This window comes from Panthera tigris, chromosome E3 (assembly GCF_018350195.1).
Source record: "Panthera tigris isolate Pti1 chromosome E3, P.tigris_Pti1_mat1.1, whole genome shotgun sequence".
Lineage (NCBI taxonomy): Eukaryota > Metazoa > Chordata > Mammalia > Carnivora > Felidae > Panthera > Panthera tigris.
This window is the reverse complement of record NC_056675.1, coordinates 9,248,332-9,263,159: the sequence shown is the minus strand read 5'-3', so window position 1 is coordinate 9,263,159 and position 14,828 is coordinate 9,248,332. Positions and strand designations below refer to the sequence as shown.

Sequence of the window (14,828 nt, the reverse complement as noted above, 5' to 3'; positions counted from 1 at the left end):
TCTACTCTCTGCCGGGATCGTCCGTCCCATCGGGGGGCAATGCCAGCCCCCGTGCCCGTCCTGGAGCCCCCTCCGTTTCAGCCCCCCTCCCCCCACCGCTCCGTCCCTCTTGTGTTTTGCATGCCGAGAACCTTGCATGAGCTGCACTGTTGAGGCCAGAAGGTGGACACTCAGGAGAGGCAGAGGCAGGGCAGGCGCGGGGAACCGTGTGTGCGATGCTCCGGGACTGGCAGCCCCCGGCCTGGGCCCGGTGAAAGCCCCCTCTCCTTCTCTCCCCCCCCCACCCCACCCGCCCGCTCTCTCACCCTCGACCTCGCTCCTTCTCTTGGCCTGTCCTCTCTCTGTCTCTCCTCTGCTCTCTCTCCCCCCCGTCTCCGCCTTTTCTCTCTGCTTCTCTAACTTCTCCTGCTCCTTCTCCTCCGCCTCCGCCTCTCTCTCTGCTCTGGACTCTCTCGACCTCCTCGGTTTCCTCTGTCTCTGCGGGCATCTCTTCCGCCCCGTCTCTGTCTGCGCCCCCGTCCCCTCCACCCCCCTCCGTGCCCTCTCTGCCTCTCCCCCCGTCAGAAGCCCAGCTCGCCCTCGCCCAGGGCCCGCGACCAGGCGGAGGCCGGCGCAGCCACGCCGCCCGCGCGGGGCAAGGAGAGCCCGAGCCCGCGCTCGGCTCCGTCGTCGCAGGGCAGAGGAGGCCGCGCGGCGGGCGGGACGGCCAGGCGGCGGCGGCGGCGACGGCGGCGGCGGCGCTCCCGGTCCTCGGCGTCCGCGCCCCGCCGCAGGGGCCGCCGGCGCGCCCGGCCCGCGCCGCCCCGGGGTTCGTCGCGCTCGCTCAGCAGGGCCCGCTCCAGCAGCGACTCCGGCGGCGGCGGCGGCGGCGCCCCCGGCCCCGGGCCCGAGCCCGGCTCCGAGCGAGGCCACGGCGCGCACGGGAAACGGTGAGCGGCCCCCCTCCCCGCCCCGAGCGCTGCCCCGCCCCCGCGGAACACCTGCCCCCACGGTCCCGTCCATCCCCGCGGAACACCCTTCCCCGCGCTCTCGCCCCTCCCTCCCCACAGAACAGCTTCCCCTCTCCACCGACCCCTCTCCCCCACCCCTCGGAACAGCACCCCCCCCCCCGGCCCCTCTGACCACTCTCCCTGCTCCCAAAGACCCCTTACCCCCCACCCACCGACTGTTCTCCCCACACTGACCGCTCTCCCTCCTCATTAAGCTCCCCCTTCTGTGATCACTCCCCCCACCCACGGTGCAAACTCCCTTCCACTCTGCAATTCTCCCTCTCTGCAAACTGCCTCCCATTCTTCTTCCCCACTCACTGAGGTCCCCCCTCACTGATCGCTCTCTCCTCACACACGGAGCCCTCCCTTCCCCACACTGATCACTCTCCTACCCAACAGAGTACCCCCCCACCCGCCCCGCCCCACACCCAGGATTCTCCTCCCATCAGGGAGCTCTCTCTCCTCCCTCACTTGCCCGCCCCCACCGATCACTCTCCCTCCACACCAGGGAACACACTCTTCCACACTGATTTCACTCCCCACGCCCCTATCCCAGCCCTTTCCCTGCTCAGGAAACCTTCCCCCGCGCCACCAACTCACGCATCACCTCTTCCCGCTCACTAACCCTTCTCTCCTGCATAGAACTCCTCCCCTCCTGAATCCCTTTCCCTCCCCTGAGCCCACTTTGTCCCTAGCTGAGCCCCCTCCCTGTCACCCGCACCCTCCTCAACCCCCCCCCCCCAGCCCCAGCCCACTTTCTCTCTAGCTAAGCCCCTGTCGCCGTGCCTCTCCTCCAGGACCAAGGAGCGGCCCCCGCGCGCTCGGCCGGCCAGCACCTCCCCGTCCCCCGGCGCGCACGGCAGGCACGGCGGCCCGGAGGGGAAGAGCTCGTCGCGCAGCCCGGGCCCCCACCCGCGCTCGTGGAGCTCCAGCCGCTCGCCCTCCAAGTCCCGCTCGCGCTCCGCGGAGAAGAGGACCCGCAGCCCCAGCCGCTCGCCGTCGCCCAAGAAAACCCTGGGCCGGTAAGTGCGGGCCCGGGGGTCCCCGCCGGGCGCTGGGGTGGCGGCGGGGCCGGGGCCGGGCCTGGGCGGGCTGGCCGGGCCGCGTCGCTCACCTCGGCCGGGCCCGCAGGGACAAGGACGGCGAAGGCCGCGCGAGGCACGCCGAGGCCGAGGCCGCCCGCGCCCGGCGCCGCTCCCGCAGCTACTCGCCCATCCGCAAGCGGCGCCGGGACTCGCCCAGCTTCATGGAGCCGCGGCGCATCACCAGGTACGGAGGGGCCCCGGCCGGCCCGCTGGGGACCTCCAGGGGAACGGACTGAACCCGGTGCGGGAGGAGAGGTGTCGTTCTGGTGGGGGCGGGGCGGGGGGGGGGGAAGGAAGAGGCCCCTGGAGGAGGAGAGGGGCCAGAACTGGAGGTGCTGGGGAGGTGGGACTCAGAGGCAGGGGTCTGAAGGCCCACGGAGGGGAGGGGGCTGTGCGCTCGGGTCTGGGTAGGCAGCAGCAGGCATGGAGTTCAGCTCCGGAAGATTCCAGCCATCCCTCCTGGAGCCCCTCCCTCTCTCCTTCCTCCCCACATCCATCTCCTGGCAATGATGTCTCCTTTTCTCCTTCATCTCAAGGTCCAGCCTGCCGAGTGGCCTGTGGCCGGCCTGGGGGCCGAGGGGACCCCCTCCCCACAGGCTGCAGGGGAGATGCCCATGTGAGCTGATCTGGCTCTGTTCAGCTGTCATCTGTCTGCCTCTCCTTTTCTCACTAACCTCACTGCTCACCTCCCAGCCCCCTGGGGAATTTGGAGGAGGGGGCACCAGCGGCCTACCCTCTGGGGCAGCTGTGGGAGGTCCCATCCCTTCCACTGCCCCTCTCAGTCCTATGGGGCTGTGCAGAGGGTGTGGCTGATGTGACAGAAGCCCCATCAGAAAGCTTCTTTGGCCCAGACCGGTGGGCGTGGGCCTGGGCCTCCGGGTGAGATTATGGTCTGTGTTCGTGGAAATCACTCTGCTAGCCCTAGACCCCTGACATGGGGTAGAGGGCTACAGGCAAAATTCTGAACCCAGCTCTGAGACTTTGCTGGGCAACCTTGGGAGATCAATGTGCCTCTCTGGGGCTCGGTTCTCATGTCTGAACAATAAGCAGGGCTCCCTGAGCATGTTTTCAGTTCTAACATGGACTGATTCTCTAAGCAGCCCTTCCAAGTCCTTGGTGATCCAGATCGCCATACGCAGAGGGTCCTAAGACAGCTGGAGCCCTGCACCTTCCACCTGGCACCCACCTCGGCCCCTCTCCCGGGCTGCCTCCTCCTCCTTCCACTAACGTACACCTGTTTTCTTCCTCAGAATTAACCCCACGCCATGGGGCACTGTTGCCCCCTTAACCACTCTCCTTTCTTTTCTCTGGGTCACAGCTTCCTGGCTTCAAACTAACTCCGGGCCGGCGGGAGGTAGCTGAGTGAGGAGAAGGGGCCGGCGGGACTGGGCTGGGCCATGGGCATGGGCAGCGATGGCCGGGGGGTCTCCTCCTTGTTCCCTTGAAGTGACCTGAAAAACCAAATCCTTCGATTCTGTGAGGAAGAGAGAAGCAGGGCTGGGCTATATCCACAACCGTTCCCATGCACAGAAACCACTACTTAGCTTGGTTGACGCGAGTTGTCTATATTTAAAAGTTTCATTTATTCAACAAATTGTTGAGCGCCTGCTCGGGTCAAGCAGAGACTGGGTCCCCTTTCCCTAAAGACAAGTGAGCAAAAAACAAAAGGTCCAACATGAAATTGGCAAGTGACCACTGACTGCCTGATCCTTTTGGGGTAGAGGGCACTCCAAGGCCAGAGCTCAGGGGAAACTGAGGCAGGAAAGCCCTGGCCACTGCTGGGGAAGCCCTGGCCTGAGTGAGGGGCCAAGCTAGAGCCTGGGGCAGAGCTCAGGGACCCGAATGGCCTGTAATCAGCTTTTCCCTCCTGGCAGTGCCCGAAAGCGTCCCATCCCCTACTACCGGCCCAGCCCCTCGTCCTCCTCCAGCTGCCTGAGCAGCGACTACTCAAGCCGGAGCCCCAGCCGCAGCCCCAGTCCCGGTCACAGCCACGGAAGCTACAGCAGCCGCAGCCGCGGGACCCGCAGCCGCACGCGCAGCCCCTCCCGGACCCCCAGTCCCAGCTACCACAGCCGGAGCAGCTCAGAGAGCGGGGGCTTCTGAGCCCGGACAGACCCAGCTTGGTGCCCCCTGGCATAGGGAGAGGCGAGGGGTCAGGCCCCAGGACCTGTGAGGGGGCCTGCACCCCACTGCTACAAGGGGGTCCCCGGGCCAGGGAAGACCTTGAGTGTGGGCGCCCTGCAGACAAGGAGGAGCTGGGTTCTGCTGCTTCTAGAGGGTCCCCACCCCCACCTCCTGCCTGCCCACCGTGTCCAGGGAACAAAGAGCCGTTGCGAACACAGGGATCGCCCTGTCCCCCTTCCCGCTTGATGCCAGCTCACCAGGCTGGGGACAGCTCGGTGGACCCAGGGACACCTCGGAAGGTGCCAGACCTGGAAGCCTCCCGCACCCACTCCACAGGGCCCTTGGCTCCTTTCTATCAACGCGCAGACGAGGAGGTGGGATGGCGGGCAGGATCTAAGTCAGACAGAAGGAAGAACGACCCAACCCTCGGCGCATCACCATCCAAGCTGGGGAGCGGCTTCCTTCTGAGCTGGCTGCAGGATCCTGGCTGATGGCTGGAGGCTGGCCCCACAGCCTCCCCCGACCCCTCCCCTGGCCCAGGAGGACCCAGACTAGGTGGGCCCCTAAGCCCCAGCCTGAGGAGCCGGGGAGCTTCCTCCTGGTCCCACCTCTCCCTTCCAGGCCAGGCTCTCCCCTTCGGCCCTCACCCCATGCCCGGGGCCAAGGCCGCAGCAGCAGCCAGGCCTTCTGCATGGCAAGAGGTGGCAAGTATAGACTATGCCGCGTCCGAGCCTGACATCAAAAGGGGCTCAGGTCAGAAGGTGAAGAGAGAAGAGGTAGATGGAAGAGAGCCTGTGAGGAGTGGGAGAAGGCAACGCAGTCCAATGACCGAGCAAGCCCTGGTGTCCCAGTGTGCCCTGTGTCTGGGACATGGGCCAGATGGCAGCACAGGGTCGCAGGTATAGGATAACAGGCACTTCGGGGCCTGCCCGAGGGAGCGCTTCCTTCTCGGGATTAGGTGGGGAGGTAGTCCGTGGAGGCTACCCGGAGAGGGGTGCTACAGCAAAGGGTAAGATCTAGATGAAGGGCCTCGGCCTGCGACCTCGAGTGGCACCCCCCCACCCCCAGCCCTCTTCTGCTGCTCCCAGCCCACTCCTCCTGGGGCCCTCAGGGATCTCACAAAGTCTTCCTTGGCCCAACAGGGCATCTGCCCTGGGCTCCCACAGGGGGGGAGGGGTCTGGGGTCTGGTCCGGGTTCCCCCCTCTCTATTTTCCCCTCCCTCTTTCTCCGCGGTGCGGATAAAAATTGGACTCTAATAAACACTCGGTGCCCGGATGGCAGGTGGTGAGACTAGGTCTCTGTGGATTTGGGCACCTGGGGAGTGTGGGGAGGGCATAAGGTCCCGGGGTCCTTCCCTCCAAGAAAGGAGAGGGTCGCGGACTCCACCCCAGAGAGGAGATCTGGCAGGAAGGAACCAGAACCCAGGGTGTCCATCTCCCTGCCTGAGTGCTGGAGCGGAGCGTGCAGCTCAGTGGGGAGGAAAACGAGGACCCAAGAAGACTCTCCTTTCAGCCTGGAGACCCCGTGGGCTTTGAACACCCCCACCTCCCTCAAGCCCCACACCCCACCTAGCTTCCCCTCCCATCATTGTCCTTGACTCCAATACACCCCATCCAGCTGACCCACCTCCTCCGGCCCTCCATGCACGCCCTCTCCACCTCCAAACGTTCAGGTGAGCTCCTGGTTCAGGACCTAGCTCAGCTGCCTCCTACTCCGAGGAGCCTTCCCGATCTCCAGCTGCAATGCCCACTCTCACCTCTGGGTCCCTCCAGCTCTTTGGGGTCTGTACGTGCCTTTAGGTCCCTAAGCTCTTGTTCAGCTTATCTGTGGGCATGCCTATCTTTCCCTAAATCTATGAGTTTCTGGAGCCAGGCCATGCCTTCTTGGCCTCTGCATCTCCCAAATAAGCACCTTTGAGAGGTCTGTCAACCGAGTAAACAAGTGAATCAGGGAGCCAGGGAGCGAGCGGTTCCAGAAACCTTGGGGGAGGGCATGAACCAAAGGCAAGGTGCGGTGGTGGCAGATAGACACTAGAGGGCGACAGAGAGAAAAGGAAAATTGCCTGTTGGTGGCTGGCCAGTAGTGGCACAAAACTGGCCTGAATGGAGAGGGAGCCCTGGGGGATGGTCTAGGTCAGCCTGGAAACCCCAAGCTTCTGTCCTCAGCACCCACCCCGGCTACTTGGGGAAACAGCGTCCAAGCCCCGGGGAAGGAGGGGGAGAGGACAAAGCCCCTGCCCACCCACAGACTGAGGGTTCAGCCTAAACTCTGCTCTACAGCTTAGGAAAAGAGAAAAAAAATACCTCCAGGAAGGCAAGCAGGAAAATAGAAAACTCCAATTCTGCACCTGGTAGCAAGGGGTGGAGGGGATGGGGCGGGGGGAACCTCCCCAGGATGTGGGCCTTTGAGGTGTTGTAGGTCCTCTCCTGGTCTCTCTGCAGATGGGGGCCTCGGGGACCCCTCTAACCTTGTGCTCCCAATACGGTAGCTGGGAGTCAGGCTGGGCAGGGCTTCCCGTGTTGCGTTCTGGTGGTGTTTTCCCTTCTTAATTGGTTTCCCGCAGTCCCAGACCCAGGGTAGCAAGTCACAAGAGTACACGCCCAGTTTGGGTGTCCCAGATAGTGTCTCCCATCCCCTGCCTCTCTGAGATGCTCTTGAAAGCCCCTTGGACTCGCACCGGCCTCTCGGCTGAGGGCGTGTTCAGCAAACAGGCCCGATCACAAGACACCTGCCCTTCCTTCACCAGGCCCCTCTCCTCCACTCAAGGACACCCAAGACATGAAGGCGCTCCGGCTGTAGGGCCTCCCACCTCCACAGACACCACAGGGGCTGCCAGGTCCTCCCTCTCTGCCTCCCTCCACTCACCACACACACACCCCTTCCAGCAGTATTAGATGGCACAGCGGGCAGTGCGGAGGGGCTGGGGGAGTGAGGGCGAGTGGAGGAGAAACTGTTGATTCACCACGCTGGAAGGAGCCTTCGAGAACATCCAGTCCAATGGTCTCATTGTACAGATGAAGAAAATGAGTCACGGGAGCCGGCTGCTGGCCAAGGTCACAGAGCCAGAGACACTGCAGGTCCCCAGACTCCCAGACTAGACAGATTCTTTCTGCTAGACAGCAGGGCGGGAGGGGCCAGGGGATGGATCCCCAGCCCTCCCCACATGGCTCCTCCTTGGCCCCCTTTCAGTGGTGGTGGGGTGAGGTGACACCCAAGGTTAGCCAGAAGCCTAGGGGGCGGGCAGGTTGGAGAGATACTCCCAGAGGGGCAGTATCTAGATGCTTCCAGAAAGATCCAGTGCCTCCCACCCCCATGTGCTCTAATTACTGCTGCCCATATTTTTAATTCCCAGTAAGCCCAGCGACTGGTACAACCCATCAGCTGTCAGGCCTCTCCAGGGAGCTCGGGCAGCTGCCTGAAGACTCTCGAGCTTTCTCTAAGGCTGAGCCAGGGAGGGAGGGGCTGGCTCAGCCACAGTTGGCAAAGGCCTGTCAAAGGTGTGGCTAGTGTGGCCAAGGCCTTGGGCTCAGTGCCAGGCAAGGAGGCTCCGAGGCTGGTCTTGGGTTGCTGCAGAGTACCGCAGACTTAGGGGCTAAGGATGAGGGGAGGGGCCCCTCTGATCAAGGAATCCCAGACCCTGCAGTGCCAACCTCCCCCCCGACTCCCCTTGTGGCTACTGGGAAATCTCTGGGGGTGGAGTTGTCCTCTTAATCCCAGAAAGCCTAGCCCTGGCAGCTCAGTGCCCAGAATGATACAGTAGAAGATTGTCAAAGAATATTTGGGCAGGTAGACAAGTAGGGGCTGACATTCAGCCTTTGCTTCCCTTGCCCTGTGCCCAGGGAATAACGGTGTGACCTCCCGAAAGGGGGCCTGGTCAGGGCGGCAAGGGACTCCAGAGAGGCTGGCCCGCCCGACCTTCCCTCCCCCTTGGCTGCACACCTCCCCCTGCACCCACAAGCGCACAGACCACAGCCCTCCCTGGACAGCTCGGAAAGTCTCTCCGCTCAGTCAGGAGGCTTGAGTTCCAATCCACTCCCCCACCACCCCCTCCCGCCCCCTTACCAGCTTCGTGACCTTGGGGCAATTCTAACTCCGTTTTCTCATCTCAGAAACGAGACTTTGATAAGATACTTGGACCTGCTCTAGAATGCATACAACTGGGTAATTCACATTAGCCTAAATCTCAGTATCCAAAATGAAAGGACCTCTTTCCTTAAAAACAATGAGCACTTACTGAGCGCCAGGCACTTTCCATACATTACTACATTTGAGATTCACCACCGCCCGGCAACGCGGGTGCCTTATTATTGCCGACGCTTTGCAGATGGGGTCGGCGGGCTCAGAGAGGTCACCAGGCCAGTGAACAGCAGCACCCAGATTCAAGCCCAGCCTTGTCTGACTCCAAAACCCAGTTTGTCCCCCACTCCACCCCCTTACCACCACCCAGAGCCACCCACGTCCCTTCCCTTGTGATTGGCAGGGTCCCTCAAGAACTGACCCGCTGAAGATTGATATGAACTCTCAGTCCTGCCCTCCCCCACCCACCATGGGCAGGGTGCTAGGAACTGTTGGGCCCTGGCTTACACAACTTCCCTGGCTGGGGCAACAGGAATGGACCCTCCCCACCCTGGCTTCGGGCAAGATGCAGGGAGCTACGAAGGGAGCTTCTGTCTACAAAGTGTTGGCAGGGAGGCAGCCCAGCAGCCCCCACCCAGAACGTGGCTGGGCCGGGCAGGACCACACTTGAAAGCATCCATGACCACATCTGACAGCTCCCTGTAGGGTGGGGCTCCTGGGCTCCAGTCTGGGCCAAGGTGGGCAAGCAGGGGCGGACAAGGGCCCTCCCTGGCTCCTGACCTCACCTCCACTTTACAGAGCTTGGGATGGGTGGGCCTGGGAGTGCCAGGGAGTGAAGGCCTGGGGCTCGCTAAAGCTGAAACCCTTGTGGGCCAGGGGTGGGGGGGGGCAGCCAGTAGCTCCCAAAGGAGACCCACTGGGCCCATGACATGACCCAGCAAGGGAGGTGGAACAGAAACAGGGGTTCCATCTACCTTGTACCCTTGGCCCACAAAAGTCCCAGGAGCTCAGAGGTGACCAGAACAACCTCAGACTCATGCCCTGGCCCCTGCTCTTCCTAGATGGGGAGGAGATGGAAAAGAAAGAAAGAAAGAAAGAAAGAAAGAAAGAAAGAAAGAAAGAAAGAAAGAAAGAAAGAAAGAAAGAAAAGAAGGAAAGGAAGGAAGGAAGGAAGGAAGGAAGGAAGGAAGGAAGGAAGAAAGAAAGAAAGAAAGAAAGAAAGAAAGAAAGAAAGAAAGAAAGAAAGAAAAGCATCCAGGAGCTCTCTCCTGAAGAGGAAACAGACACAGAGAAGGCATGAGATTTGTTGCTACCCTGAGCTCATTAAAGCGAGTGGCTAGAGTCTGGCTTCTAGTTTCTCAGGTATCTACAGGGCTCCCTGTAAAACTGGTTGGGGTTCAGCCTCAGCACAGCCCTGGGAAAGGGGCATTAAGCAGAGTGGGCCTCCTAAAGAGCAGAAGTGGAGGACTCCAAAGCAGGAGCCTCACAAGGGTAAGAGCTAGGGCACTAGAGAGGCAAGAGGCTCACTGTGCTAGCGTCTCACAGGAGACAGTACGCCAGTCACTATATCTCTTTGAACTCCAGTTTCCTCATCTAAAAAGGAGGGATAGGGGCACCTGGGTGGCTGAGTCAGTTAAGCATCTGACTCTTGATCTCAGCTCAGGTCATGGTCTCATGGTTTGTGGGTTTGAGCCCCGAGTCGGGCTCTGCACTGACAGCATGGAGCCTGCTTGGGATTCTCTCTCTGCCCCTCCCCTGCTTATTCTCTCTCCCTCTCTCAAAATAAACAAACATTAAAAAAATAAAAAGGAGGGATAATAGGGTATAAATCAGGAGAAAGAATGGAGGGGGGTCATGCCTATGAAAGCAGGAAACAGGGGATGTCAGGATTATGGCAGGAGCCTAGGTGCAGCACCCTCTCCCAGAGGTGGGAGGTGGGGGCCTGGATCTCACAGGTGGTCAGACAGGAGGTAGGGGCCCAAGGGCAGGCCTCAGGCTCCAAGCAAGTTTGAGAGAAATGTACCGCCTAGCGCTCTCCCTCCCTTGGTCCTGTGGGAATCATAAACAAAAGGGACTTTGAGATAATAATCTACAAAAAAGGAAACTGAGGTCTGGAGAAAGGAGGGGACTTGCCCCAAATCACAGTAAGTCAACAGCAAAGCCCAGGCTAAATTCAAAGTTACTGCCTTTCAAGTTCCCGGTCCAGGGCTCCTCGAGGAAAAATAAGATATATGGGGGGATTTGCAACAACTTTCCTCCTGACCCCCTGTCAGCACTGGGTTTCCGACCTGGGTCACTGCCTCTGCAACAGAGATACATAACACACTCTCCTTCCTCTTCCCCCCTTTAACTGCAGATAGATAAAATAACAACAATGAACAATGAGCAGGTACCAGGCCCTGGCCCTGGCCTAAAATCTCTACTTGCTTTAAGTTGCTGAATTCTCACATCAACCCAACGATGTAAGCATTTTTATCATCATCATCATCATCATCATCATCATCACCATCTCCATTTTCCAGATAGGGAAACTGAGGCACAGAGTCTGACTTGGGCACATCCACCCAGTTAGTGGCAGACCCAGGATGTGAAGTCAGACAGCCTGGCTCCAGAGCCCACACTCTCATCGACGACACCACGCTGCTTTTAAAGACATTATTTCATAGACACCTTGTGGTTCAAATCCCGGCTCTGCCACTTCTAGATACCCGTGGCCTGGGACAAGTAGCCCAGCCTCTCTGGGCTTTGTCCTCCAGGGCAAAGGGATAGGACTGACCACCAGCCGCGCCACCCAGCGCTTTACCGTCCAGGCCCGCGAGTGTCCGGCAGCGGGCACTGCACCAGCACCGGTGCTCCAGTCATTTGTTTTGTCAAACAACAGAAGGTTCCAGATGTGGGCAGGGCCTTCCTCGGCCCGCCCCCGCCCCGAGTGCAGGGGAGGAATGCAGGGGGAGGGGCTGCCCCCAGCCCGTCATTGCCTTTAATAGAGACCTGAAACACCGCCTGCTAAAAATACCCGGCTGGAGACGCATAAAAGGGCCGCTGGGCCGCCGCTCCGCACTTCTCTCTCCAAGCCTCAGCCAGACGCGCGGAGCAGAGCCAACATGACCGAGCGCCGAGTGCCCTTCTCGCTCCTGCGGAGCCCCAGCTGGGACCCTTTCCGCGACTGGTACCCGGCCCACAGCCGCCTCTTCGACCAGGCCTTCGGGCTGCCCCGGCTGCCCGAGGAGTGGGCGCAGTGGTTGGGCCACAGCGGCTGGCCGGGCTACGTGCGCCCGCTGCCCGCGGTCGAGGGCCCCGCCGCGGTGGCCGCGCCCGCCTACAGCCGCGCGCTCAGCCGGCAGCTCAGCAGCGGCGTCTCGGAGATCCGGCAGACGGCCGACCGCTGGCGCGTGTCCCTGGACGTCAACCACTTCGCCCCCGAGGAGCTGACGGTCAAGACCAAGGACGGCGTGGTGGAGATCACCGGTGAGCCCCCGGCCCTGCGGGGACCAAGCGGGCGGGGTGGGAGGTTGAGCCGTGGGCGCGGGGGAACTGGGCAGGGAAACTCCACCAAGGGACCCGGAAGACTTGGGACTCACCCTGCCCCCAGGCTCCGGCTCCGGCTCTGGAAAGGGGACTGCGTGTGCTTCCTCAGGGCCCTTCTGGCCCGAAAAGTGCTCTATTTGAGGGAAGAAATGGCCCCTTCCGGAGGAGACCTCCAGCCCCGCCCCCAAATGACCAGATCTCCGCGGGGCCACCCGCAGGCCCGGGGAAGAGGGGACTGACTGGCTCTGGCCCTGCTGCTTGCCCTAAGCCCGGGTCCGCAGAGGGGGCGTGTGCGCTTCCTTGGCGCCGCGCCCAGCCCCACCCTACTTTGAACCCAACTTTCCAGAAGCTTCTGAGGGGCCTCGGGCTTAGTCTGGCCACTCACTGGGGCATGTGTGGATTTGGGCGGGCCCCTCCCCGCAGCTTCTGACCTCCTTCTCTTCCCCCCCCTCCTTCCCCCCTAGGCAAACACGAAGAGCGTCAGGATGAGCACGGCTACATCTCCCGGTGCTTCACTCGCAAATACACGTGAGTCTTGGCCCCAGATTGAGGGGGGCGGGAAGAGGGGTGCGGGGCGGAGGGGGGCAGTGAGGCATGGGGGTGTAACTCTTGTCTTCCTCCTCTGTCTGTCTAGGCTGCCCCCTGGTGTGGACCCCACTCTGGTCTCCTCCTCCCTGTCCCCTGAGGGCACGCTCACCGTGGAGGCCCCCATGCCCAAGCCAGCCACACAGTCGGCAGAAATCACTATTCCTGTCACCTTCGAGGCACGTGCCCAGCTTGGGGGACCAGAAGCTGGGAAGTCCGAGCAGCCTGCAGCCAAGTAAAGGCCTTAGCCCTGCTGTCCACTGCCCCCTGCCTCAGTAGCCATCACTGACCATCCCCACCCACCAACCTGTATGCTCTTTTGATACGTTAACCTTCTGTTTTTCTCAAATAAAGTTTGAAGCAACTGCCAGCCTCTGCCTCTGCCTCAGATCCAAGCTTCTCCAGGCCTTTCCCTGATTTTCAGTTGGGCCCTCTCTAATGGCCTGGGGTTCCGTGCCATTTGCTGGCTGACACACTGATCACTTTTGCCCAGGGTCTCCTGTGTGCCGAGCCCCATGCTAGGCCCTGAGTCCACGAAGAGAGAAGAAATGATTGTAACTAGCTGTGATGGGGGAAACCAGGTCCAGGCTTGGGCAGTCAGGGACTCAGAGGCTGCAGTCAGGTGCAGAGGGACAGAGCAGGGCCAGGGGAGGGGAGCTTCTTGGGAGCTCGGAGTCCCTTGCTGACTTCAGTGAGACTTCACTATTCTCCCCGGGAGGGGCAGGACCTTGTAGAAGGTATGGGAGGTGTAGCACTCCAGGTGACTTTCTGAGAGGAGGTTGACCTTGTCGAAGTTTCCATCCCCCAGTGCCCACGCATGCAGGAAGCAGGCCTGGGCTCTCAGGTCAAGGGCGTTCTGCAGAGGGTGAGGGCAGTGCGGCCCAGGCTTTGATGGAAAAGAGGCAAAGACCCTGACAGGGAAGACGTGCACTCCAGGAAGGGCCTGCCTTGACGAGCCCAGGTAGGAAGAGTCACACCTACCTGGGTCCTCTCCTTGGCCCTCGTCCTACCCACCACCCTCTCATCTCACCTGGCCCAAGAAGGGTTCGGAGGGATCTGGGAGAGGAACAGAGCAGATGGGGGTTTGGGAGCCCAGGGTGAAGTCTCTGAGAACTTGAGAGATCCCACACCATCTCCACCTACAAGGTCACGGAGCCTGAAGCTGCGGCAAGACACTGTGACATTCTGAGCCCACAGCCCGACTTGCCCGGGGTCTGTGAGAGCAGCCACGTGCACACATACACACGAGTGCGTTACCCTCAACACTGCGCAGCTCCTTAATTGCCACTGCTTGGTGCGGGGCTCCCTGTTGGGATACCACAATCTGGAGCAGGCAGGAGGCCAAAGCGGGTCCCTGGCTTTGAAGGCCTCGCTGGACCTGGAGGGCAGCCAACAAGGGAAATAAATAAGCACATGGAACGAGGATTGTGCCGGCCCGGCTGGCAGCACAGGTCTGGGCCTGTTGGCCAGGGCACTGCCCCATTTACCCAGCCCTACCACTATTCATTTCTTGAGCTCCTATCTCCTCAATCTGCCATCCTCCTCCCTGACAACACGCATGCCGCATCTCAGGTGTCTCCTGGATGTGTCCACATTCCTGTGGTCCCAACTGAATCAGCCCGTCCGGGGCTCGCCCTCACTCTGCTCGCCAGCTTCCATCTGGCTGGCAGCAGGATGGCCCTGGCCTCCAGGGGTGTGGCTGCCTCCTCACGTCTTGTCAGAGTGGGAGCAAGGCTGCCAGCAAACTGGAAGTGTGGGAAAGCTGGTGCCAAGCTTGACAAGGTAATCCTCGCGTCAATCCCCGCGTCAAGAGGTGTGGCTGGTCCTGCCTTCCACCTGGGCGCCTCGAGCCTCAAAGAAGTGAATGGACTTGCCCGGGTCCACACGGCTAGTCCTGGAGAGGGGGGGGGGTAGGGACATCAGTGTGGCCCTGAGGCAGGGGAGGGCAGATTAGCTCAGACAGGAAGGCTGGAGAGGAGGAGGGCATATCGAAGTGTCCCACGCTTCAAGCTTGAAGTACAACCGAAAGAGGCTCGGTGGGGCCACAGCAGAAGGGGGATGCAGTGAGCCTAGGGGCCAGGGCTGCTCGAGGGGGCTGAGGGATCCTAGTGTCCAAGGCCATGGCCTGGGGCAGGTAGAGGTCAGCGCTCAGGGGACTGTCAGTGCCTACCACAGGAGTGAGTCCAAGGGCAGCAGCTTTGAGGTCTTGAGGGTTCAGGCCATCACTTGGGACACAGCTGGGCACAGGGTAGGTGGGCGGGAAGGGATTCAGTTCCTGCAAAGGAAACAGGCCCCAGTTTCCAGAGGAAACGAAGTAGAAGACAAGGAAAACTGTAGCCTGCCTGGGCCACCATGGGGCAGAGACAAGAGGGGAGTCCGAGGAGGCTGGGCTGGCCCTATGCCCAGAGCACCACCACTCAGATATGGGGTCTGGGCCAG

The 14,828-nt window shown here is 61.3% G+C and overlaps 2 protein-coding genes across 2 annotated transcripts in view; both read left to right on the top strand.

Annotated features, from left to right (window-relative positions):
* SRRM3 (serine/arginine repetitive matrix 3) overlaps positions 1-5,489 on the top strand; it is a 35,016-nt gene extending 29,527 nt beyond the window's left edge. The window contains 6 exon segments of the mRNA XM_042970806.1: positions 565-929; positions 1,787-2,011; positions 2,121-2,258; positions 2,611-2,650; positions 2,652-2,690; positions 3,949-5,489. Of these exon segments, the coding sequence (XP_042826740.1) occupies positions 565-929; positions 1,787-2,011; positions 2,121-2,258; positions 2,611-2,650; positions 2,652-2,690; positions 3,949-4,689 (1,548 nt within the window). The 3' untranslated portion in view covers positions 4,690-5,489.
* A 5,734-nt stretch (positions 5,490-11,223) lies between these two features.
* HSPB1 (heat shock protein family B (small) member 1) lies at positions 11,224-12,759 on the top strand. Its single transcript, XM_042970823.1, has 3 exons — positions 11,224-11,744; positions 12,269-12,332; positions 12,439-12,759. Exons 1-3 carry the CDS (start codon positions 11,381-11,383, stop codon positions 12,626-12,628), a joined length of 618 nt encoding a protein of 205 aa, XP_042826757.1. The 5' UTR covers positions 11,224-11,380; the 3' UTR covers positions 12,629-12,759.
* The last annotated feature ends 2,069 nt before the right edge of the window (positions 12,760-14,828 follow it).

What these genes read in the sequence shown, in the direction of transcription:
- HSPB1 (XM_042970823.1), top strand. Translation starts at nt 11,381, where the DNA reads ATGACCGAGCGCCGAGTGCCCTTCTCGCTCCTGCGGAGCCCCAGCTGG. An exon ending in CGGCGTGGTGGAGATCACCG is followed by an intron (nt 11,745 to 12,268) that starts GTGAGCCCCCGG and finishes CTTCCCCCCTAG; the next exon opens with GCAAACACGAAGAGCGTCAG. An exon ending in TGCTTCACTCGCAAATACAC is followed by an intron (nt 12,333 to 12,438) that starts GTGAGTCTTGGC and finishes CTGTCTGTCTAG; the next exon opens with GCTGCCCCCTGGTGTGGACC.